The 24,012-nt window shown below is 42.2% G+C and overlaps 1 protein-coding gene across 1 annotated transcript in view; it reads right to left on the bottom strand.

Annotated features, from left to right (window-relative positions):
* LOC136872184 (neuronal acetylcholine receptor subunit alpha-7) overlaps positions 1 to 24,012 on the bottom strand; it is a 511,170-nt gene that overhangs the window by 431,721 nt on the left and 55,437 nt on the right. The window contains exon 4 of the mRNA XM_068227358.1: positions 21,250 to 21,389. Coding sequence (XP_068083459.1) covers positions 21,250 to 21,389 — 140 coding nt within the window. The remainder of the gene's footprint in view (positions 1 to 21,249; positions 21,390 to 24,012) is intronic.

Below are 24,012 nucleotides of genomic sequence, written 5' to 3'. Positions count from 1 at the left end.
GGACTAAATTTCGGCACCTCGGAGTCTCCATAAACCGTAAAAGTAGTTAGTGGGACGTATAACCATTATTATTATTATTATTATTATTATTATTATTATTATTATTATTATTATTACTAGATCCTCCATGGCTCAGGCGTCGGCGCGCCGGCATCTCACCACTGGGTTCTGTGGTTCACATATCGGTCACTTCGTGTGAGTTTTGTGCTGGAAAAAGCGGAGGCGGGACAGGTTTTTCTCCGGATACTCCGGTTTTCTCTGCCATCTTTTATTCCAGCAGCTCTCTCCAATACCATTTCATTTCATCTGCCAGTCATTAATCATTGCTGAGAGGATGGCGGCAGGCTTCGGCAGTCGGCAAAATTCCTATCCTCGCCGCTAGATGGGACTTCATTCATTCCATTCCTGACCCGGTCAAATGACAGGAAACAAGCTGTGGATTTTCGTTTTCATTATTATTATTATTATTATTATTATTATTATTATTATTATTATTATTATTATTATTATTATTATTATTATTATTATTATTAATTTCATTTCGGCCGCCTAAGAACCACGTCATTTCAACTGTTTCCTTGAGCTTTAATGTTGGTCCAATATTCCTTCATTCGTAGGCGGTGTTGCTCTTTTGTCCATGACTTCCGGTTTTCAGCTTCGGCTTTGCTTGGAAACTCTGATATTCTTAGAATTTTTTCTTAAGTGGGTCACGCTCCTGCATATCTTCAAATGAGATCCCAATCTCCTGCAGATCTTTCTGTACCTCACTGAATCATGCCCCCTTTGCCTTTTTCTCTTGGAGGAAGGTGAAAAAGCGATTGGTTAACCGCGTTGACTTCATTCGGGCCATGTGTCCATAAAAAACAATCCTCCTTTTCCGCATCACGTCGGTTATTTTCTTCACATGCGAGTACAACTCCTGGTTGTGCCGTCTCCTAAACTCGCCACTGTCATTAACTGGACCTAAGATTTTCCTCAAAATTTTCGTTTCTTTAGCCTCCAATTTCTCCATCACACCTTTTTTGTACATGACGAGACATTCCGCTGCATATAGAACCTCTGGCCGGATGAAAATGCAATAGTGTCTGATCTTTGCATTCAGAGATATAGATCTTTTGTTATAGACATTTTTAGTCAGATGATAAGCCATTTCAATTCTATCCATGCGTGATGCAAAGGCTTCTTTTTCGGACATGTTATGTTCCATCCATTCACCAAGATCCTTAAATTTTTCAACCCGCTTGACTTTTTCATGAGTCTCTTCTAACTCACTTGGTGCCAGTTTGATGTTTGTAATGAATTTGGTTTTCTCAAAGGAGACCTGGAGGCCCGCTTTGCAGCTTGTGTTTGAAGCTGGTTGATCTGCTTCGTGCCCACATCCAAGGAATCAGTCAAAACTGTAAGATCGTCTGCAAATGCTAAACAGTCAATTGAAAGGATCTTGTTCTTGTCGCCTTGTCTGACTCCGCTTTCGACTCCATCATGACTCACTTCTCTGCACCATTCACGGATCACTTTCTCAAGAATGCAGTTGGAAAACAGAGGTGAGAGACCATCTCCCTGTCTAACTCCTGTCCGTATTACAAAGGCATCTGAAGTCTCTCCTCTGAACTTCACTTTTGAGATGGTGTTGGTGAGAGTCTGTTGGATGATCGCTCTTGTTTTACCGTCCAAGCCAAATTCCTATAAGATCTTGAAGATTCCTTTCAGATTATTATTATTATTATTATTATTATTATTATTATTATTATTATTATTATTTATTATTACCCCTTTCCTATCCGTAAAGCAAATTGAAAAATAAATGAAATTTATGTATGTTCAGCCGTAAAATATAATAATTATTTATTAGTATTATCAGTGTAGTGTGTTATTATTAGCGTGAATATAACGTTTAATTACTAGTAGGGCCTATTATTAGTTCAGAATATTATTATAGATTATAGAAGTATATTATTTGTATTAATATAATGTAACTTAAAGATGTAAAATCAGAAACAATGTAGTGTGCAATAAATAAATAAATAAATGTTCATGTAGTTCACGCTCAAGCACTCTAAGCTCACTATCAGCACTTCACATCAGTTCACTTCCCCAGTTGGATATTGCATATTAAAAACATTTGTGATAAAAAATGAAAAATAAAATAAATAAAATAAACTGAACACAAAATCAACTAATGCAGAGTTGGATACATTTTATATAACATCTAGGACAAATAAAAATATGAAAATGTGAAGAATGGATATAAATATTTATTAGGCTTAATGTAATATTTAATGTAGTTTTAGGAAACTAACTTTAATAAGGAAAATCAAAATGCTTTATTAAACAATTGAATTGCAATAAATGTTTACAATTTCCATTGTTTTAGGTTATTTTGAACTAGAGGGATGGCGTATTTTATTCTACATGGCCTATAGTTCTATGTGTAATTAAGAAAACAGGAACATACCTTTCTGTTTACAAAACCTGTTTCACATTATCTGAGTTTCGAACTGTGGCCACTTCGGCTAAATCTCAATATGTCTGTACTTAATCAGTGAGGCCATCTTTCTCTATCATGCGCAATCCGGAGAGCTTCGGATGGATGACTATCTTCGTCGCTGTTGTGCTAAAATATTAACACACATCTAGGTAATTGATGATGAAGCTCTTAGGTGATTAGGTCTGATGGATTATACCACTCATCTCGTGTGTACATACGGGGAGGAGAATGAGGGATGCCTTGTTAAAGTTCTTGGCTGTAACTCATAGCCTAGAGACTGTGATATAACGCAACAGCGATGCTATTTACGTTAAAAAATGTATATCATCGGAGTGAACTGGCCACGCAGTACGAATCATGCACCTTGAAGCTTACATTCGTAAGATTGTGGGTTCGTTCCTCATCGTCGTCGGTCCTGAAGGTGGTTTTCTGTGGTCTCCATTTTGTTACAGACCTATAATGTTATTGGATTTACGTCCAACGATTTTTGAGACGCCAAGCTGCCGGAATTTAGTCCCGCAGGACTTCTTTTACGTACCAGTAATTCTACCGACTCGAGTCGGACGTATTTGAGCACCTTCAAATACCACCAGACTGAGCCAGAGGACTTCTTTTACGTACCAGTAATTCTACCGACTCGAGTCGGACGTATTTGAGCACCTTCAAATACCACCAGACTGAGCCAGGGACGGACCTGCCAAGTTGGGGTCAGAAGGCCAGCGCCTCAACCGTCTGAGCCACTCAGCTCGGTTGTTGGAGGACTGTACCTTAAAGTCACGGCCTGTACCTTCCCAGTCTTCGCCCTTTCCTATCACAGCATTACGAATAAACCTACCTAATTAAGCGTAACGTCGAACTCCTCGTAAAAACGAAAATAATTTTATCAACAGAGTGGAAAGAAAAATCGTTTAGGGCTAAAAAAATTGTGATCATTCCTACTGTTTCTTCTTTCGACGCTCCTTTCACACTTCGGTGTAGGCGTGGGTGTATGGATGTAGCCCCGCCTTATTTTACAGCCGGATGCCCTTTGTATCGCCTACCCTATGTGGAACTCTCTCTGTACATCAGTGTTACAGAATCGGCCTCTGGATCTCAAATGGTTCAAAACTATCAGAGGTAATCAGATTTTTAAAGAATGAAACAAAATGTGTGTTAGACATACCGTGCCGTACGATGACGGCATGTAAAAGATTTATGGTGATATATTAGGTGTTTGTCTGAAAAAAATAATTAAAACTGAGCCATAGATCACCTAAGAGACTTTTGGACAACTGTATTCTGCCACCTGGTAGGGTAAAGAGGATGATCGAAATTGCCGTGCACGCAACCTGCACAGGGTAGCTGAGGCCATATTATTATTATTATTATTATTATTATTATTATTATTATTATTATTATTACTGTTCTACCCTATGTACTCCTTGGTTCAATTTTTTGATACGTGGTCATAGATGACGTGAGATGTATTTTATATGGATTTTTCACGACTGGATGACCTTCCTGACGCCAGGCACAGTTGAGGAGCTAATGAAGGTGACCTGAATGTTGGTGAATTAAATTGGGTAAGAAGGTGGAAGAAATCGGCTGTGACCTGTGAATAGGAATTCTCCCGGTGTTTACTTTCTTTCTTTCTTTCTTTCTTTCTTTCTTTCTTTCTTTCTTTCTTTCTTTCTTAATATGTTTAACTTCCAGGGATGGTTCTTCTCTCGGACTCAGCGAGAAAACCCACCTCCCCCGCCACAAAGGCAGTGTCCTGGAGCGTGAGACATTGGGTTGGGGATACAACTGAGTAGAATGGCCAGTAACTCGCCTAGGAGGCCTCACCTGCTATGCTGAACCGGGTCCTTGGTGGGGGATGGGAAGATTGGAAGGGATAGGCTAGGAAGAGGGAAGGAAACGGCTGTGGCTTTAAGTTATGCACCACCCCGGCATTTGCCTGGAGGAGAAGTGGTAAACCACGGAAAACCACTTTGAGGAGGGCTGAGGTTGGAATCGAAACCACCTCTACTCAGTTGACCTCCCGAAGCTGAGTGGAACCCGTTCCAGCCCTCGTACCACTTTTCAAATTTCGTGGCAGAGCCGGGAATCGAACCAGGGCCTACGGAGAAGGCAGCTAATCACAGTAACCACTACACCACAGAGGCGGACACCAGTATTTACTTTTGAGTTAAAATGGGAAACCACACAAAACCATTCTCAGGACAGCTGGTGATTGGATTCGAACTCACCCGTTTCCAGAATGCAGAGCTTTCGCTCCACAATCACTCTGCTCGGTAATATTTATCCCATCTGAAGGGATATGTTCACTCTTGCTTGTTTCTTTGGGGTTTAGTAGTGTATCGTATGTACAAAGGACACTAGGAAATTTTTGCAATGTGAGTGAACGCTTTAGACCTTTTCAAAATTATTTCCACCACACTCAACACACTTCTCCGTATGTCGAAACCAGTCAGTGAACCAACTCTGCCACTTTTCTTCGGTTACATTTTCACACTCTTGATCCCATGCTGCCAGAAGCTCCTCGTCGGATGCAAAACGCCGCCCTTTCAGCTTCATCTTCACTTCTGGGAAGAGTGCAAAGTCACATGGGGCAAGATCAGGACTGTATGGAGGGTGATCAAGCACAGTCAACCCTGATCTGGTAAGAAATTCCATTGTTACATTAGCACGATGTGCTGGAGCATTGTCGTGATGCAGGAGCCAAGTGTTGAGCCGTGACCTTGAACGGAGCTGCTTGAGACCCTGGATGACCCGAGGCAGACAAGTCTCACTGTACCACTTCGCAGTAACTGTCCTTTGTGTTTCTAGCTCAACCCGAGTCAGGTTGCCCCGATTAGTGATGAATACTGCAATCATCTTTTTCTTCACTCAACTTGACTTTCGCACAGTCACAGGAGTACCCTCATCTTCAAACAGCCACACTTTAATGATGCTATTGACGTTACGCGAAGTCCCATTTTCAAACTGTTTTAGCATTTTTCGGCACCATTTTACACGATGTGCCCTTTGTTTCTCTGAAAGTGAATGGGGCACCCAGACGGAACAAACCTTTCTAACATGGAGATGGTCGTGTAGAATTGAATGAATAGCTGGTGCAGGGATGTGGAGGGTCTCTTCTACCTGCCGTTATGTCCACCTCCTCTCTTGCTGCAACATTTTCTTCATAGCTTCAAAGTATTCCTCAGTCACTGATTGAGACGGTCGCCCTGAACGAGGATCGTCTTCAACCCCAAATTTTCCCCTCTGGAGCTCTTTGTACCAGCGGAAAATTGTTGTCCGATGTGGACAGTCTTTCCCCAGCACAGGACTCATTTCCTCCAGGCACTGGTCAACGGTTAATCCACGTGCAAAATTTTAGCGGATAATTGCGCGATATTCACCTTTAGACCCCACTGACATCTTAACTTGCTTTCAATCCCACTGCTTGGTAACAACTGGTGTAAATATGTGATTAACGATTGAGCACTTGTCTAGCCCAGGCGACCACAATTTACCTGAAAGGATGTGGGGTAGATTATTATCTCTCGGGGATTTGAAACATGTATAAACGTGTCGTACGCTTCTGAAGGCTCATTGTCCTAAGTTCACTCAGACTACAATTGAAGTGTGTTCAAGGTTAAATCCTGGGGGAAAGGGTAACTGAAGGTAGGACTAGGCACTCTATCCCACTGCAGTAGTACCGGTAATACTGAGTAAGTGGCTGCGCAGTTTGGGCAAAATATATGTCAGCTTACATTCGGAAGGTAGTGGGTGCAAACCTCAGCGTAGGCAGCGTGAAGATTGTTTCCCGTCGTTTCCCATTTTGACACCAGCTAAATGCTGGGGATGTAACTTACAAAGGTCACTAGGAAAGTTTTGCAATACGCAAAAATGATTAGCTGGACACTTCTGTTATGGTGAGGGATGAAATTAGGGGGTGAAAACCGGTTTAGAAGACAGCAAGGCGCGATCTTCACACCAGTTGTTACCAAGCAGTGGGATTGAAAGCAAGTTAAGGTGTCAGTGGGGTCTAAACGTGAATACCGTGCAATTATCCGCTACAATTTTGCTCGTGGATTAACTGTTAACCAGTGCCAGGAGGAAATGAGTCCTGTGCTGGGGAAAGACTGTCCACATCGGACAACAATTTTCCGCTGGTACAAAGAGTTCAAGAGGGGAAATTTTGGGGTTGAAGACGATCCTCGTTCTGGACGACCGTCTCAATCAGCGACTGAGGAAAACACTAAGGCTGTGAGGAAAATGTTGCAGCAAGAGAGGCGGTTGACATATCGGCAGGTAGAAGAGACCCTCCACATCCCTGCACTAGCTATTCAATCAATTCTACACGACCATCTCCATGTTAGAAAGATTTGTTCCCTTTGGGTGCCCCATTCACTTTCAGAGGAAGAAAGGGCACATCGAGTAAAATGGTGCAGAGAAATGCTAAAACAGTTTGAAAATGGGACTTCGCGTAACGTCAATAGCATCATTACAGGTGACGAAAATTGGCTTTATTATTACGATGTCCCAACAAAATTCCGGAACAAGGTGTGGCTGGTTGAAGATGAGTGTACTCCTGTGACAGTGCGAAAGTCAAGTTCAGTGAAGAGAAGGATGATTGCAGTATTCTTCACTAAACGGGGCATCCTGACTCGGCTTGTGCTAGAAACACAAAGGACAGTTACTGCGAAGTGGTACAGTGAGACTTGTCTGCTTTAGATCATCCAGGCTCTCAAACAGCTCCGTCGAAGGTCAAGGCTCAACACTTGGTTCTTGCATCTCGACAAAGCTCCAGCACATCGTGCCAGATCAGGGTTGACTGTGCTTTATCACCCTCCATACAGTCCTGATCTTTCCCCATCTCTCTTCGCACTCTTCCCAGAAGTGAAGATGAAGATGAAAGGGCTGCTTTTTGCATCCGACGAGGAGCTTCTGGCAGCATGGGATCAAGTGTGTGAAAATGTAACTGAAGAAAAGTGGCAGAGTTGGTTCAGTGACTGGTTTCGACGTATGGAGAAGTGTACTGAGTGTGGTGGAAATAATCTTGAAAAACTCTAAAGCGTGCACTCACATTGCAAAACTTAACTATTTCCCTTTGTAATTAAAACCACGGTCGTTTCCTTCCCACTCCTAGCCTTTTCCTATCTCATCGCCGCCATAAGACCTATCTGTGTTGGTATAACGTAAATGATTGGTAAAAGTAACGAATAAAAATGTGCCGATATTGAGGGTGTTGAAAGTATTATTTTCGTTCGGATCCATGGACCCTTAGGTTGCGTGCTTCCTTTTCGGTAATGATCATTATAGGTAAACTATAATAAACAAATTCTTATTAGTTTAATCTGGGGAGTCTGGGTAAGTCAACTAAGTTAAGTTCAAGGAAGAGACCCATCTTCAAATTCTTATTTGCCTTACTTTCTAGTTTTATGGACAGTCTTTGTAATCACAAACATATTCCAGCTTAAAGTCTAGTTAAATGTCTAAAAATGTACATATTTCGTTCCTGTAATTTGCAACATCATCAGCTAGAAAAACGTATAACGGTACAAAAATGGGCACATATGAAGTAAAACGCACTTATGATGCTGCTGATGATGATGAGATGGGATATTCCTTCATATTAGGAGCCTCCGTGGCTCAGACGGCAGCACGTCGGCCTCTCACCGCTGGATACCGTGGTTCAAATCCCGGTCACACCATGTGCGATTTGTGCTGGACAAAGCGGAGGCGGGACAGGTTTTTCTCCGGGTACTCCGGTTTTCCCTGTCATCTTTCATTACAGCAACACTCTTCATTCTCATTTCATAGCATCTATCATTCATTAATAAAATCACTTTGGGAGTGGCGACCCCATCGTACCAACAGCCTATATCTGCTTCATTCATCACGTCCCTGACCCGGTCAATGACTGGACAACAGGTTGTAGGTTTTCATTTTCATTCCTTCATATTGAGTTAAGACACTCAACAAGTCAATGTTCAAATTTGTAATAAAACTGTGTGTAAGTGATCCTAGAAATTGATCTTTCTTAAAAATGCTAGAGAAGTTGCTATAGTTTTTTAGTTTGTACTCTAAATGACTTGCGGTTGACGATAGACTTAAATTAAAAATACGATGACCGTGAGAAACTCTTTAAGAGAAATCGAAGTTGAGGTTAAATTTTGAAAGAAAGTTTTGAGGTTTTGAAGAGATTTGTACCTTTATACACGTTTATAGCTGAAGATGTTCCAAATCAGATTAATGTAACATGCATGTTTTTAGTCATTTAGCTAGACTTTAAGCTGGAATATGTTTGTGATTACATAGGATAGTCATAAAAAGCAAATAAGTATTGGAAGGTGGAATTCTTTCTTCAGCCTAAAGCTTAGTTAACTTGATAATAATAATAATAATAATAATAATAATAATAATAATAATAATAATAATAATAATAATAATAATAATAATAATTTCGTGTGACTATTTTTAGCCGGGTGCAACACTTGTAAGGCAGACCCTCCGATGAGGGCGGGCGGCATCTGTTGGTATTGTGGTGGAGTATAGTGTTATGTGTGGTGAGTGAGTTTCAGGGATGTTGAGGACAGCACAAACACCTAGTTCCCGGGCCACTGGAAGTAACCAATGAAGGTTAAAATCCCCGACCCGGCCGGGAATCGACCCGGGACCCTCTGAACCGAAGGCCAGTACGCTGGCCATTCAGCCAACGTGTCGGACAGTTGAGTTGATGCCAGTACGGGATGAAAATGAGATTTATAACTGGGTAATTCAGGCATATATTCGATTATAATTTTAATGGTGAAAAGTAAGAAATACGCCCACAGCTGCAAGATGATGATGCGGATGGAGTGAACGGGAAAAACGTAAATGGAGAGATGCTTAATATCGAAGATCACAAATTGGACTACTTAATATTTGTATTTTAAATATTTTGATTCTGAAGAGAGAGAGTAGTCCGCCTCTGTAGTGTAGTGGTTAGCGTGATTAGCTGCCATCCCCGGAGGCCTGGGTTCGATTCCCGGCTCTGTCACAAAATTTGAAAAGTGCTACCTGGGCTGGAACGGGGTCCACTCAGCCTTGGGAGGTCAACTGAGTAGAGGTGGGTTCGATTTCCACTTCAGCCATCCTCGAAGTGGTTTTCCGTATTTTCCTACTTCTCTCCAGGCAAATGTCGCTTCCTTCCCTCTTCCTTATCTATCCTTCCAATCTTTCCATCCCTCCCACAAGGCTCCTGTTCAGTACAGCAGGTGAGGCCGCCTGGGCGAGATGTTGGTCCTCCTCCCCAGTTGTGTCCCCTACTCAAAGCCTCACACTCCAGGGCGCTGCCTTTGTGGCGGTAGAGGGGGATTCCCTCGCTGAGTCCGGGGAGAAAAAACAACCCTGGAGGATAAACAGATTAAAAAAGAAAGAAAGAAAGAAGAGAGATAGAGAGATAGAGAGAGAGAGAGAGAGAGAGAGAGTAGGATATAATCTAGGCTTTATTTGATTGAAAGCAAGATCAGTGGTTTAACGCGTGATTTCCACTTACTTGAAAACTCCAGATTAGACTGCTGGTTCGTCCAAGGGTTTTAACCCTTCATTGAGTTTTGTTAAAAGAGTCTGCGTATTCGCTCAGAATTGATATGCAATGGACTGAGAGGGTCGTCACACTGAGTATGAAAAATTCCAATATCTGTCTTAGGAAAACACCTAATGAGCTTTATGTGTCCCTGATGCTCTCTCTTTATGGATTCAAATGCAGATATCCCGAGAAACTCTCTTCAGCCTTGGCGATAGAGAATGGGAAACATATCTTCAGTTCATGAATATTTATCATCTGTCGGTACTACAAATCCTCTCGGCCAATATTCTCGCCTTTCTAGACCGGGGCCGCTAACTCACTGTCAGATAACTCCTCAATTGTAATCACGTAGGCTGAGTGGACGCCGTACCATCCTTCAGATCCAAGTAAAATCCCTGACCTGGCCGTATATCGACCGCGGATCCACCGCGTAAGAGGCAGGCACGCTACCCCTACTTCGCGTGGACGGCTGTCATCTTGACCAGCAAAATATTTTCAACTCTTCTGAGAATTTAGAAGCTCACAGATTCTCATAGTAAAACGGAACAAAGTCAATATGGAATGAGAACGGTGATTTTTAATGACATGTATTTATTAACATTTCTCACGATCTTCACATTTATACGAGGGATGGGGCGTAAGTCATGGCAACTGTCTTTTTCCTCTCATTTTCGCGGTGCTACCATGCAATGGCCGTATGTCATCGAAAGCATGGCACTCATAGTACACTGACACAGCACGAGAGGGCGGTGTATTGGACAGGTGCCACGCACAGGGTGGTGGTAATACAGAGCGGATATGTCGAGGCAAGAACTGGAACGCCCGCCATACTCACCAGACCTGTCTCCGCGCCATTTTGACCTCATCCCCAAAGTAAGAGAACCATTGTGTGGGAGACGGTTTGGCATACGGCAGGACACTGCCAACGCTGTGATACATGGGATTTCGAAAGTCACACATGGTGTGGCGACATGTATCCGACGTCACCTGCAAAGTTGGCAGCGAGTTGTTGATAATCTACGGGACTACTTTGAGGGTGTACCGTAAACGTTACTGTATATTCTGAGAATAAACATTATGCATCACGAGGATTTAATGGATGCTTTATATCCTACATCTGGTAAACCTACTCGGTATTATTCATACACTCCACAGTAACATCCGCTCCCCACTTCCATCTGTATATTTCCATTTGTCTGTTAGATCCCGCATTCCTGCTAAAACAATAGTAATCATGACTTTTCCCCAACCCTGCATTTAAAAATGTGCCTCCTATGTGCGAGTAGTCATAATAATCATTTTATTCCGGTGTCCAGAGTAGGTTATACCGAGTGGTACAGCTTCCCCTATACACTCAGTTTTATGCAACCCGCAGATTAAAGCCTAATCTAAAATCATTGACCTTGGTTACTCACAGCGATGTCTGAACTTACTACGCATTCTATAATTCGTTTATTCGTGTCAACGAAATCAACATTAACGATAAAATACTGAATGTTAGTAAAGAATCATGAAAATTATATATCACAGATACTTCATGTACAGAGGATATGATGGCTGAATGACCAGACAAGCTCTTGATAGCCTAGTGTGCATGAAGTTAGAAGAGGAAAGCGGAGCTCGTTAGTTGGAAGTTCGAGTTCGATATAGGACGATTGTTTTATTTCGTTGTTAAATGTTCGTGTGAGTCGCGTTGTTGAAGACAAATCTAAATCATGATCAGTTTTCATGTAGCAGGTACTCTGTTATGTTCATTTCTAAGTAGCTCTTAAAAGAGCTATTTGCAGTAAAATAAGCTATTACCGACAGAGGTGCAATGGGTTTGTGTATAGTCATTCGATTAATGAAGGAAATGCTCAAAATAATCACCTCTTTCGTTAATGCATATCTGAGTACGGCAGAGGTGAGTCATTCTTGCTTGCTGCAACGTATGTGGTGGAACCTGACTGCACTTTGCTGTAAAGATACTATGTGCTGTTTCATGTGCCCTACGTATGAAGTCCAGTCGTTCTTCGAGTCGAACGTGCGCAGTTGCTTGGTTGAATGGGTGCGTCATAATGCTGACAATAAGCGCAGTGCGCTTTGTCATATAAAAGCCGCATTTTATTATTCCTTTCTGATGTATGCTTTCTTTCTAAAGGTGAAAAGTGACTTTTGACACTTAAGGAAGTTAAACCTTAATAAGTTAAACCTTAACTACGAATGCCTTAAGAGTATAAACATAAAAAGCTCGTAGCTAGATTCGAACTCTGAATCCGTCAGAAAAATCACATGCTAGCTGTGATTTGTACAATGTAGCCACTCCAGGTGACGAAGAGTACGTCTCGTATCTCTATACTCATGGAATAATCTGCGCTGTCGCTTCGAAACTGATCTTGTATGTTACAAGTTCTGAACTTGAAATGTGCGGAAAGGTTTATACATTGCTGAAAACACCACAGTATGCTAAAGGATCATGTCTCCCTTAAGCCCAGATAGTTGCAACCATTTCCTACGTGTAGAGTAGGTATCTATTCTTCTTCTTCTTCTTAATCTGTTTATCCTCTAGGTTCGATTTTTCCCTCGGACTCAGCGAGGGATCCTACATCTACCGCCTCAAGGGCAGTGTCCTGGAGCGTCAGACTTTGGGTCGGGGGTACAATTGGGGAGGATGACCAGTACCTCGCCGAGGCGGTCTCGCCTGCTATGCTGCCTTGTGGAGGGATGGGGAAATTGGAAAGGACAGGCAAGGAAGAGGGAAGGAAGCGGCCGTGGCCTTACGTTAGGTACCATCCAGGCATTTGCCTGGAGGAGAAGTAGGAAACCACGGGAAACCACTTCGAGGATGGCTGAGGTGGGAATCGAACCACCCTCCACTCAGTTGACCTCCCGAGGTTGACTGAACCCCGTTCTAGCCCTCGTACCACTTTTCAATTTTCGTGGCAGAGCCGGGAATCGAACCCCGGCCTCCGGGGGTGGCAGCTAATCACACTAACCAATACACCACAGAGGCGGTCGTTATTCAATTTTATTTTACATTATATAGGAAAATAATGCATTGGGTATAGATCCACCGACTATTTTAAATTCATAATCATTTTCCTCGTCATTATCATTTAAAAATTCTGTACGGTGGGTAAATTATCTTATTTCACTTCGTTACATCTCGTACTGTTCGGGTCCTGTGACCTAGATGTTAAGTCCCTTTAAACAACAAGCATAATCATCATCACTAGGATCGAATATCGGTAAAAATCAGTTGGTGTTTAAGGGCGTATGAGTGTCAACGATCTCTGGTAGGCTGAAAGACTCCTTCAGGATTAAACTTTTCCACTCATTGCTAAGGTTTTTTTTAATCCCGGCTAATGCACGTGGGAGTGTCGAAATGAAATTCTATTCTCTGTAGTTCGAATTCCACGTAAATTCGGAAGTCCTTTGGCTAAGGTCACGATTTCGACAATCATTGTTCAATCATTGTTCAAGCTTGCTTGTTTTTACTGTTCTTTAGTATATTTCCCTGTGTATGATTATGATATCAAGAGTACCAACCTACCGGGTAGATTAAGATATCAAGAGTACCAACCTAAAGGTTAGATGACTATATCAAGAGTAACAAACTACAGGTTAGATTATATCAAGAGTAACAAACTACAGGTTGGATTATTACATCAAGAGTAACAAACTACAGGTTAGATTATGATATCAAGTGTAACAATCACAGGGTAGATTACGATATCAAAAGTAACAAACTACAGGTTAGATTATATCAAGAGTAACAAACTACAGGTTGGATTATTACATCAAGAGTAACAAACTACAGGTTAGATTATGATATCAAGTGTAACAATCACAGGGTAGATTACGATATCAAGAGTGACAAACTACAGGTTAGAGGACGCTATCAGTAGTAACGAAGTACAGGTTACATTAAGGTGTTAAGGGTAACAAACTACAGGTTAGATGACGATATCAAGGGTGACAAACTGTCCGACTCGTTGGCTGAATGGTCAGCGCACTGGCCTTCGGTTCAGAGGGTCCCGGGTTCGATTCCCGGCGGGGTCGTGGATTTTAATCGCTTCGGATTAATTCTTCCGGCTCGGGGACTGGGTGTTTGTGTTCGTACCAACACTCTCCTCTTCATATTCAGAACTTCATACACAGACAACATATCATACTACCAACCACCACAGAAACACGCAATATGGGGTTGGCGTCAGGAAGGGCATCCGGCCGTACAACAGGGACGGATCCACATGTGCTACACATTTCGCACCCGCGACCCCACAAATGTGGGAAACGGAGTAATAAAAGAAGAACAAGAAGATGAAGAACAATAAGGGTGACAAACTACAGGTTAGATAACGATATCGAGGGTAACGAAGTACAGGTTAGGTTGTGATATCAAGAGTGACGTTGAACTGTAAGTTTAATTACGAAATCGGGATTGACGTTAAAATACATGTTTGTTTACTATATAAAGTGTAACGTTGTGAGCTACACGTTTGTTTGTTTGCTCGCTGTATTTGTCTCTTTACTTCATTAATATGGCGTTTCACTTCCTGAGGTGTACAGTTCTGTAGTTTAACGGTTCGTCGTCGGAAGCGTGATTTCTATTTCTATTGGCAGACTGACTGCTGTGTGGTTGAGAAAAGGTACATTCAGCAGAGCTCCTATGGAGCTGCAATACTTCGGGGAACACAAGAACATGAATTTGCTTTTACTTCGCGAGGTGTTACCAACTTCCATAGCCTTATAAATTGTCGTGTTGAATAACGTCACAGCTCTGCACTTCCGAATTGTTTTTCTGCTCCTAAATACAAACTATCCATCCACATTCCAGTTAATAACTAAATTAGGTATAGCTCATAATCGATCGACCTTAGGGCTTTTCATCAGGATTTTTAAATTATTTTTTGGGTTGTACTATCGCCTCCCCTCCCCCTCCCTCGATTACTTCCCACGTGTTTGAGGTTTGTCTCCCCAATCTCACTCCGTAGTGGACTGTTTCTTTCATATCCTCTACTCCGATCACTGCAGCTTGATTTTTGTACAGATTATAAGCAACTCTTCGTTGCTTCTGTAATAAACTCCTGATTCAACAGAACCTCATTCAACGGACTTCGGATTTAACGGACACAATTCGACAGACAAATAGAGATAATAGAATTAGTTTAAAATTAATTATTCTTCTTCTTGGCCGTGTTTGAAGTTACTTGTGGTCGGCACTTAAATGATTAGGCCCAGTTTTACAACTGGATGCCTTTCCTGGCACCAACACTGTGTGGGGGAATGTATTCCACTATTGCTTGTTTCTGTGGTGGCTCGCAGTGTGATGCACTGCGCGTGTAAATGGTGATGTTTGTTGAGAAAAACACAAACATCCAGTCCCCAAACCAGAGGAATTAAGTAGACGCAGTTGAAGTCATTAATCCGGTCTGGAATCGAACCCAGGGCCTTCTGAACCGAAGGCCATTCAGCCAAGGAGAGCGACAAATTTAAAAATTAATAATTAAACGGAAATGAACCAGGATACGTTTTTAAAGGTTTCGAAACTTGCGACTTTCGTCAGAACTTTGTATGACACTGATGATAACTGATGCAGATGACCCAGGATACCAAATTCTAAGTCAGGAGTAGATCTCTGAAGATGTTCTACGGGACCATCATAAAGTTGACGTTGTGGAAGAAGAAGAAGAAGAGAATGATGATGAAGAAGCAGTTTGAGGATTTCAATTGGCGCGAAACTTCGGTGGTTAGAGAACACATAGACGACATTATCACGGTCATACATGCATCATCAGCTCTAGAGGTGACTGATTATGACGAACATCTTCAGCGACTTCGATCAACAATGATCAAGGCGGGCCTGACATCTAGGTCATCGGCCCTCTTTCGAGTTGAATCCACTGTAAAATGGTAGGCTATATATATAAAATTGTTACCTATAAAGCATATTAATACCACTAAAATATGTTTGCTATGAATCTAGTTCCTACGAATCACAATTTAATTTACTTTACATTTTATGGACAACCCTTAGCCCCTTACAGCCCGTTAAATCGAGAGTTTGCTGTACGTATTTCCAAACCTCTTAAGAATATCAAAAGGCTTAGTCCAGTCTACGTTACAAAGAACCTTATATAAATCCACAAATGCCACAAACGTGGGCCTCAGATACGAATTTATGGAATACCACTCACAAGGACATTGCTGTGCTCCAGGCATGTAACCATGTTGTTGTTTGAGTCATCAGTCCAAAGACTGGTCTGATGCAGCCCTCCATGCCACACTATCCTGTGCTAACCTTTTCATTTCTAAGTAACTATTGCATCCTACATCTGCTCTAATCTGCTTGTCATATCCATATCTTGGTCTGCCCCTACCGTTCTTACCACCAACACTTCCTTCAAAAACCAACTGAACAAGTCCTGGGTGTCTTAACATGTGTCCTATCATTCTATCTCTTCTTCTCGTCAAATTTAGCCAAATCGATCTCCTCTCACCAATTCGATTCAGTATCTCTTTATTCGTGATTCGATCAATCCATCTCACCTTCAGCATTCTTCTGTAACACCACATTTCAAAAGCTTCTATTCCCTTTCTTTCTGAGCTAGTAATCGTCCATATTTCACTTCCATACAATGCCACGCTCCACGTGAAAGTCTTCAAAAAATATTTCTAAATCATATATCAATGTTTGAAGTGAGCAAATTTCTTTTCTTAAGAAAGCTCTTCTTTGCTTGTGCTAGTCTGCATCTTATGTCCTCCTTACTTCTGCCATCGTTAGTTATTTTACTGCCCAAGTAACAATATTCATCCACTTCTTTTAAAACTTCATTTCCTAATCTAATATTTCCTGCATCACCTGCCTTCGTTCGACTGCACTCCAGTACTTTTGTTTTGGACTTATTTAGTTTCATCTTGTACTCCTTACCCAAGACTTCGTCCATACCATTCAGCAGCTTCTCGAGATCTTCTGCAGTTTCAGATAAAATAACTATATCATCGGAAAATCTCAAGGTTTTGATTTCCTCTCCTTGGATTGTGATTCCCTTTCCAAATTCCAATTTGATTTCCTTTACTGCCTGTTCTATGTAAACATTGAAAGGGAGGGGGGGACAAATTACAGCCTTGTCACCATACATGGCGCAATATAACTTAGAATAAGGGACTTAACAGTTTTTGGGGAATGAAACAAGTTTGTTTCTTCATTACTCTATACCAAGATTCAAAAAAATAGTTTAACAGTGCCCTTGCTAAATAAGGATTATTTGTGTGGAGCCCTAGATCAAATCATGACATGCTAGTGTGATTGGAAATAAATACGCTGAACGTAAGTCTGGGAGATCGAGTCAGAAATACGGACTTACGAAGAAGAACTGGTCTAAAGAACACTTTAATTCAAGTCCAAGTCTCTCAGATGGAAAACGGCGTGACATGGGATGAGATGTGCAGATGACAGGTGGAGCAAGGTTGTCGCGGAATGGCTACCCCAGGAGAAACTCGACAAAGGGAAGAGGAAAGAAGAAGATGGCGTGACGATCTGAACATTCACGTGGGATCGTCATGGCCAACGACAGCTCGACACAGATAACTGGGAGAGGACTTTGCCAAGCAGTAGGAAACTAATGGCTAACTACAACAATAGTGTGATTAGGAAAGGTGGACAGAGGAAGTCCACCTCTGCGGTTTAGTGGTTAGTGTGATTAGCAGCCATCCCCGGACTCCCGGGTTAGATTTCTGGCTCTGCCACAAAATTTGAAAAGTGATGCGAGGATTGGAACGGGGTTCACTCAGTCTCGGGAGGTCAACTGAGTAGAGGGGTTCGATTCCCACCTCAGCCACCCTCGAAGTGGTTTTCCCAGGTTTCCCACTTCTCTTCCAGGCAAATACCGGGATGGTACCTAACTTAAGGCCACGGCCCTTCCAATCTCCGAATCTCCCCATCTCCCCATCCCTATTCCTACACAAGGTCCCTCTTCAGCATAGCAAGTGATGCTGATTCTCCTCCCAAGTTTTATCCCCGCCCCAAAGTCTCGCGCCCCATGACACTGACCTTGAGGCAGTAGAGGTGGGATCCCACGGTGAGTCCAAGGTAGAAACCAACCCTGGACGGTAAACGGATTAAGAAAGGAAAAAGAAATAATAATAATAATAATAATAATAATAATAATAATAATAATAATAATAATAATAATAATAATAATAATAATAATAATAATAATAATTGTACCGGGAGGTACATCTCTACGCCGCGCGTTCAAAATGAGCGTCTAAAAGAACTCCTCTATCTATCAAATGTGAAACCAATAATACAACAAGTAGAACTTTACTCTGAAGGCGTCGCCACTAAAATCTGGTATAATTTTGTTATTGTGAAGTTTCATGAACTGTGTGAACTTCTACTTGTTTTGTTTCCTATTCATCAAGAAGTTTGGACATTCTCTCATAGATTACACTACCAAAGAACGGTGATCATGCACCCTGGTGCGAAGTGAAAGAACCTTTGATTTAAGGAGGTTTTGTATTCATAAGTTTTTTTTCTAATTGATGTTCATTTATTTTTGGGTTGGCAATATTTCCTTTTTTATTTCCGCCAGTTTTGAATCTAGCCAATTCCTAATTTCTGTAATTAATTTTCTACCAATCAGCCTTCTCCGATTTTCAGTGCAACTTTAAAATTCACCAATAAAAGTGAGAGGGTGTGGTTAGTTTAATCTTGAATGATCTCGAACTTTCCCCGAGGGTTTATAAACTGCGGATTTTCACGTCGCTTGGCCAATTGATAGTCATCTTACTGAGTGTGTGTGTCAAAGCAGGAGGCGGTTGGCCTCTTTCATCGGTCTGCAGTACATCAACAAGGTAATGGCCACATAACATCTTTCTTTCTTGCTAACTCCGCAGTTTAACCCTAGGGAAAGGTCCGAATTATTAACTATGTAACCTACTTTTCCTAAAAATGTAACTTTCTGCCGGCTAATGTAAAAACTTCATAAAATCTTTAACTCTCGGAGATAGAGAGTGATGTACCCTCTCGAGCTCCCCTTCATATTGGTTTGAGGTGACTACGTTTTGTAACTGGTTTTCTTCCTTTCCGTAATGTCTTAATTTATTCATTTTGTGTTGGGGCCATTTATTTAGCCATTAGTCTTGTTCCATGAAGGCCCAGTAGGTTGGGTATTAAATACCCCTATGTAATCCAGAAATTGTAAGTTGATGTTGCCTTGAATAGGCATGGAAAACTGAGAGCCTGTTAGCTCTTTTTCAAAGTAAGATTACTGCATGCCTCTTGAAGGCTAGATGTTGGATTTTGGGAGCAAGTGCGCCATGAATTATTAGGGGGAAATCTGTCCTTGAGTCAATTTGTGCTCTTTGTAAATTTGAGCTGAAAGCTCAGGAAATGTAAAGCGAGGGGCTTGAAGCCCAGGACTTGTGGAAATCACTATATTGTATTTTCCTTGACTTGGTTCTATATTGCTAATTGTACCTGTTACGTTGTTATTTGTTGATTTTTTTAAATTCTAAAGAAATATAATCGTTGTTAAAGTTTTAAATTAACTTTAATATTGTAGTTAGACCCCTCGGCACCTTCTTTAACCTCTTTCCGCTCCACGGGTAACTCAGTAATAATAATAATAATAATAATAATAATAATAATAATAATAATAATAATAATAATAATAATAATAATAATAATGTTATTTGCTTTACGTCCCACTGACTACTTTTACGGTCTTCGGAGACGCCGAAGTGCCGGAATTTAGTCCCGCAGGAGTTCTTTTACGTGCCAGTAAATCTACCGACACGAGGCTGTCGTATTTGAGCACCTTCAAATACCACCGGACTGAGCCAGGATCAAACCTGCCAAGTTGGGGTTAGAAGGCCAGCGCCTTAACCGTCTGAGCCACTCAGCCCGGCAAGAAAGAAATAAAGAAAGAAGAAGCGGTAGCTTGCCTGCCTCTTACCCATGGCCCCGGGTTCGATTCAGGGTCGGGTTAGGGATGTGTACCTGGATCTGTGGGCTAGTTTGATGTCCACTCAGTCTACGTGATTACAATTGAGGAGTTATCTGACGGTGAGATGGCGGTGCCGGCCAAGAAAGCCAAGAATAACGGCCGAAAGGATTTCGTCGTGCTGACCATACGACCTCGTCCAGGCAGCCTCATCTGGTATGCTGAACAGGGGCCTTGCGGTGGGATGGGATGATTGGAATGGATAGACAAGGAAGAGGGAAGGAAGCGGCCGTGGCCATCCCGGTATTTGCCTGGAGGAGAAGTAGGAAACCACGGAAAACCACTTCCAGGATGGCTGAGGTGGGAATCGAACCCACATCTACTCAGTTGACCTCCTGAGGCTGAGTGGACCCCGTTCCAGACCTCGTACCACTTTTCAAATTTCATGGCAGAGCCGGAATCGAAGCCGGGCCTCTGGGGGTCGCAGCTAATCACACTAACCACTACACCACGGAGGTGGACAAAATAATTCCCTTCATTTAATGTTAATGTCCAATTATTAGACGTTTATGGTTATTACAAGGGAAGTATTTACAAAAACTATAAGGGATTGTCTATTGATAAAAGTGCACAATAGTAAAATTACATTTATCCTTATACAACTTTGAGTCAGATATCTATTCATTTATAATAAATGAGCCAATTTTACCAACTCCTGCGAGGAGGAAATAAATCAGAACATATTATTCGCTTTATTAATTCATGTGTTCACATCATAATTTGCGCCAGTCAAGGGGTTCATGCCAAAGAGTATAGAGTCTACTATCAACTCTGACTTTACTCCATGGCAAATGAGAAGGCCGATTTTAGCGCTGACAAGTTGAAACAATTGGAATTTGCGATCCGAATGAAAAACCGAATGCAAACGGAAACAATTTGTTGTAACGGAAGTTGACGACTATCAAATAAGTCGGTAGTTTTCATTCGATAGTCCCGTTACTAGTGTGAAGTACCGTCAACGTTTCCATGGGAGCCATATCCTTACTAATTCACGCAAATCAACTCTTGGCTAGAGAGAGGGCGTAACCCTCTAGGTGGCCCTCCCTACCCCTTCAGGGTGGTGAATGGAAACATTGAGAGATAGATAGACAACTCGACTGTTAGAACGCTTCTCTTAATATTGACACTTCGGATCCTAACTTCAGAGCAATCATTAACAGCTTACTTGTTTGCAAGTAAGCTACAGATCTTTATTATCAGCCCTCAAGTCACAGTGACCATCTGAAACTCACCACGTCTATAATCTGCTGAAGAGTAAGGCCGAATTTCACCTCGAGGGGTTCTGACTCGTTGGCCACAGGTCGCTCCAGGGTGTTGTACGAGCCAAGCAGCGCGTTCAGCAACCTCTTCTCATGAGGACCCTGAACTGTAGCTGAAACAAAAGAGAAATTCGTGTTACTGGTGGGATCTAATACAATACGATCTGGTAAAGCAACAATAATAGCGAGCAATTTTCTACATTTTTATTTTAAAAATTAATATCTAGGGGAAAGACACATTGAGTCAGCGTTTGCATTTTTCAGAATCTTAAAGTATGATGATGATCCTTGTTGTTTAAAGGGGCCTAACATGTAGGTCAGGCCCCTAACGGCACGAGGTGGAACGAAATGAAAACGTAAATGAAAAGTTTAAAATGTATCGTAACTAACCCCATGGCACTACAGCCCTGAAGGGCCTTGCTTGGTCTACCAAGCGACCGCTGCTCATCCCGAAGGCCTGCAGATTACAAGGTGTCCTGTGGTCAGCACGACGAATCCTCACGGCCATTATTCTTGGCTTTCTAGACCGGGACCGCTATCTCACCGTCCGATAGCTCCTCAATTGTAAACATGCAGGCTGAGTAGACCTCGAACCAGCCCTCAGATCCGGGTAAAAGTCCCTGACCTGGCCGGGAATCGAACCCGGGGCCTCCGGGTAAGAGGCAGGCACTTTACCCATTGACTAGAATTTTAAAACGAATGATGATGAAATATAGTTATGAATTTAAAATAATCAGTGGGTCTAATTCGCAATGCCTTTTTCTGATAAAATGATGGGAAAAATAGATTACGGTTGCTTTGAAGTGTAATCATGTATTTCGTTCGAATTAGTTAAAATAACACATTAAAACACATGAACACAAACTAAAACAGAGTCAGCAGAATAAAAATAAAAATAAAAAATAAAAATAAAAATTATAGAAAATACACTTCTATACACGATAAAACAGGCTACTATCTCTCATCAAACGGATGACGTCATCTCGTAGGATGAGGGAGTTTTAGACTAAGGCGCTGATCGACCAGGTCCACGCACTCCGTAAGGATGTGTACCGCGGAAAGGTGACCGTCACAAGTACGCACCAGATGAGGTACTTCTCCCTTCAGTAAGTAGGAGCGCATTCCTATACCGTGGCCGATCCGAAGACGAGATAATACCACTGTTTCTATCCGAGAAGCCCGAAGGGACATAACCATTGTCTCAGCTGAAAACGAATATCACTGGATGGAACCTTGTAAGGCAAGAGGGGCAAACTTAGTACATATTTAGCCAAAACTGTATAGTTGTGATGTCTGTAGTGGTATTTTAAAAAAATGCTGTTTGTTCGGGGCGTTGACCTAGAAAGATCTCTTGCCCCTACTTGAACCATATGTTAGGAACCTGCGTGTATTTGGAAATTGCGAAGTGTAAAGTGTTGAGTGTAAGCAAAGGAACGTTAAGAACGACACAAACACCCAGTCCCCAGGCCAGGGATATTAATTATTTACAATTAAAAACCCCTGACCCGGCCGGGAATCGAACCCGTGGCCGCCGGGTGAAGGGCGGACTCATTTTCTTTACAAGTTGCTTTACGTCGCACCGACACAGATATGTCTTATGGCGACGATGGGACAGGAAATGTCTAGGAATGGATAGGAAGCGGCCGTGGCCTTAATTAAGGTACAGCCCCAGCATTTGCCTGGTGTGAAAATGGGAAACTACGGAAAACCAAATTCAGGGCTGCCGACAGTGGGGTTCGAGCCCACTGTCTCCCGAATACTGGATACTGGCCGCACTTAAGCGACTGCAGCTATCGAGCTCGGTGAAGGGCGGACTCTGTAGTGGTATACTTTAAAGTCGTAGGCCTGTAACGATCAAAAATGGAGCCCCTGGCACTGGATGGGAACGTGCAATCCTATTCTTAACTCTTTGCAATGTAAAATGTTAGAGTAGTACACAATTAATTATTTTATAATACTTTACTTCTTGATCTAAAATAGCTGAAATATAAGTTAACCGGAAGTTCGTCACCTTGAGGAAAATTTATTTTTCAGGAAGCGTATAAGTCCGCCTCTGTGGTGTAGTGGTTAGTGTGATTAGCTGCCACCCCTGGAGGCCCGGGTTCGATTCCCGGCTCTGCCACGATATTTGAAAAGTGGTACGAGTGCTGGAACGGGGTGCACTCAGCCTCGGAGGTCAACTAAGTAGTGCTGGGTTCGATTCCCACATCAGCCATCCTGGAAGTGGTTCTCCTCCATGCAAATGCCGGGATGGTACCTAACTTAAGGCCACGGCTACTTCCTTCCCTCTTCCTTGTCTACCCCTTCTAATCTTCCCATCCCCCGCAAGGCCCCTGTGCAGCATAGCAGGTGAGGCCGCCTGGGCGAGGTACTGGTCATCCTCCCCAGTTGTATCCCCCGACCCAATGTCTCGCGCTCCTCGACACTGCCCTTGAGGCGGTAGAGGTAGGATCCCGAGGGAAAAGCCAACCCTGGACGGTAAACAGATAAATAAGAATAAGAAGATTAAGAAGAAGAAAGCGTATAATCATTTCAGGAAACGGAAAGAATAGGGAAACATTTAATTGTCTTACAAGGGAATATTCGAGCTAACATGCCGAAACCTGCCCTAATGTTTTTCTCATTGTCACAATTTTAGCTGTTAGTAGTGATGGGCCTTAGAGAAGGAGATGGGTTATCTCCTACCCCAGGATTTCCCAAACTTTTTGTGTCTTTGGCCCCCTTAGCATATAGTAT

This window comes from Anabrus simplex, chromosome 4 (assembly GCF_040414725.1).
Source record: "Anabrus simplex isolate iqAnaSimp1 chromosome 4, ASM4041472v1, whole genome shotgun sequence".
Taxonomy (NCBI): Eukaryota; Metazoa; Arthropoda; class Insecta; order Orthoptera; family Tettigoniidae; genus Anabrus; species Anabrus simplex.
The sequence above is the reverse complement of the archived record's forward strand: the minus strand, read 5'-3'. Positions and strand labels throughout refer to the sequence as shown.